This window comes from Otolemur garnettii, unplaced genomic scaffold (assembly GCF_000181295.1).
Source record: "Otolemur garnettii isolate 467f Iridium unplaced genomic scaffold, OtoGar3 scaffold00038, whole genome shotgun sequence".
NCBI classification, from domain to species: domain Eukaryota; kingdom Metazoa; phylum Chordata; class Mammalia; order Primates; family Galagidae; genus Otolemur; species Otolemur garnettii.
This window is the reverse complement of record NW_003852433.1, coordinates 15286727-15289247: the sequence shown is the minus strand read 5'-3', so window position 1 is coordinate 15289247 and position 2521 is coordinate 15286727. Positions and strand designations below refer to the sequence as shown.

The following is a 2521-nucleotide window of genomic DNA, read 5'->3' as shown; positions in this document are numbered from 1 at the left end:
GAATGAAACTCGATTTGGCAGTCAGCGTGGGGATGGAAACTGACAAGGCGGGAGCAGACGCGATGTTTTGTGGAGCCGGTAGAAGGCCGAGCGCGTAGCTCGCACTCTGAGTCCGAGGATTCAAGGAACTCAGGGTGCTTCGGGAACTGCACTGTGGAGCCTCCAGGAAACCCCTGGCCAGCCCTCCCGTCCAGTTCTCTGCTGACGGGAAGTAGGAAGTGGCGGCGGGCGTCGCGAGCGGTGATGTCACGGTGGCGACGGTGGCGGAGGGCGGGGGAGGAGGAGGAGCGAGCCGGACCAGGGGGCGGCTGCACAATCTCCGGGATCCCCAGGCCTGGAGGGGGGTCTGCGCGCGGCCGGCTGGCTCTGTCCCGCGTCCGGTCCCGAGCGGGCCTCCCTCGGGCCAGCCCGATGTGACCAAGCCCAGCTGAGCCTGAGCAAGGAGCGGGTCCGTCGCGGAGCCGGAGGGCGGGAGGAACATGACATCGCGGAGGTGAGGAGCCCCGAGGGGCCCGACCCCGGCCTCGGCCTGTCCCCCGCCGCGTTCGGTCAGCCCCATCCGGGAGGGGGCGCCCCGGCCGGGCTTCGGACTCTCGCCCCAAATTGGCGTGGGGCAGGTTTCCTCCTAATCCGCCTCCCGGGACCAGGGGCCGGCCGCACCGCGCCCCCACCCTGCGGGTCCCCATTCATTTCCTGCCTCCCCGAGTTCCGGCCTTCTCAGCACTGGGGATGCCGGTGAGGACTGGGGCAGGTAGAGCCGCTGGGGGAACCGCGGACGCCAGCGGCCGGGCTCAGCGCTGCATTCCTGACCCATTGCCTCATGAGAATTGCCTCATGGTGTTTCTGAAATAACTCGGCTCACTTGGGAAGGCTCCTTGGGACACGGGAGGGGAATTGCACGGGGTCAGGTCCCCAGTGGTCTAGCGCTCTGGTCACTCTGCCACGTTAGCGTATTTGGGGACTTCACTTAGTACCTCTGACCCTTTCATATGCTTCTTTGCGTCGTCTTTTCCTCCCACCCCTCACGTGCCAGAAATGGAAAAACTGACTGTATCTGCAGCCACTAGAAGTATTTCCTTCCTCTGCGATCTTCGCTTTGGGATGTGGGAGGGAAGCGAGCTATATCTACTTATTTAATCCTTCAGTACACCCTTGAAAGTCAGGTAACTTCCATGGTAGTCATTTTGCGGATATGGAAACTAAAGCTCAGGAGTAATGTACTAGTAAATGATAGGATTTGAAACTATGGGTCAGAAGGAGGATTAGTGAGTTAATGATATCCTTTGAAAGTTCAGGGTAATACTGCTATTAATAGCTAACATTTGCTTAGTTTTTACTAAGCAATTGTAACTAATTTTTGTGAGAACTAATCCTCAACGTTCATCTAAGGATGAGTAAAGTAAGTTTCAGAAATTAAGCAGTTTGCCTGATGTCCCTGCTAATAGGTGGTGGAACCAGAATTGCTCCTGTTAACCACCATTTTGTTATTACAACTATAGCTAATCATTTATAAACCTTAATTTTGTTGTTAAACAACAGAGTGATCTGTTGTTTCCTAATAATGATCTTGCTATTTTGTATCATCACTCTTTATATACCACTCACACATAAGGCCCATTGTCTGTTCTTTCTGTGATCGTCCAGTTATGGTCACTGTCTTAAACATTTGAAAAACTGTTCAAGCTGTTGGGGCTATTTGTGTGAAAGACTTTTCAAAATATTAGGACTGTCTCCTCAAAACACACCTGCACATTACTCATTCATGGATCTGGAACAAAAAAAGGGGAGAAAAAAGAAAACTGAAAACTCTTTATACAGTGAGTGACTTGGACAGGTCTGTTGGCAAGTGCTTACAGATCTGGGTAATATATAACTACATTTCCACAGAACACTGTATAGCCTCAAATGTTCTAATTCTTTAGGGAGCTTTTAAATAAAACAGTTGTCTATTCTTTAATCTGTCAAATAGTCATTGAGCCTTTTGTTCCTTGTGTCTGCTGTTCCAGACAAGTAAGAGTCTGCTGCTTTAGGAGACAAAAAGACAGGGGGCTGGGGGTTGGGAAAGGGTCCGGGTACTAATAGACCCTACATTGTCCTGCTCTTTAGTTTAGAAGCAGAGGAGTGTGGTCATAGCCAAAGAAGCAAGTAGTAAAGATGACAGTTTCAAATGAAGTAATTCCTTCTTCCCTCTAGCCCTGGTATTGTGTGCCGTCTAAAAAGTCAGATTCTGCATATAATACACACAATTGGGAATTATTTGTTAGTTTTTAGATTGCAAATCTGTTTTATTTTATTTATTTATTTATTTTCCGACGGAGCCTCAAGCTGTCCCCCTGAGGAGGAGTGCCATGGCCTCACAGCTCACAGCAGCCTCCAACTCCTGGGCTCAAGCGAGTCTCCTGCCTCAGCCTCCCAAGTAGCTGGGACTATAGGCGCCCGCCACAGCGCCGGCCATTTTTTGGTTGCAGCCATCACTGTTGTTTGGTGGGCCCAGGCTGGGGATTCGAACCCGCCACCTTAG

The 2521-nt window shown here is 51.2% G+C and overlaps 1 protein-coding gene across 3 annotated transcripts in view; it reads left to right on the top strand.

The window, feature by feature from the left end:
* The first annotated feature begins 267 nt into the window (after window positions 1-267).
* Window positions 268-2521, top strand: part of PTPN11 (protein tyrosine phosphatase, non-receptor type 11) — a 101913-nt gene continuing 99659 nt past the window's right edge. For all 3 annotated transcript variants that reach the window (XM_023513292.1, XM_003789966.3, XM_023513293.1), the window contains exon 1: window positions 268-493. In XM_023513292.1, the coding sequence (XP_023369060.1) occupies window positions 480-493 (14 nt within the window). In that variant the 5' untranslated portion in view covers window positions 268-479. The remainder of the gene's footprint in view (window positions 494-2521) is intronic.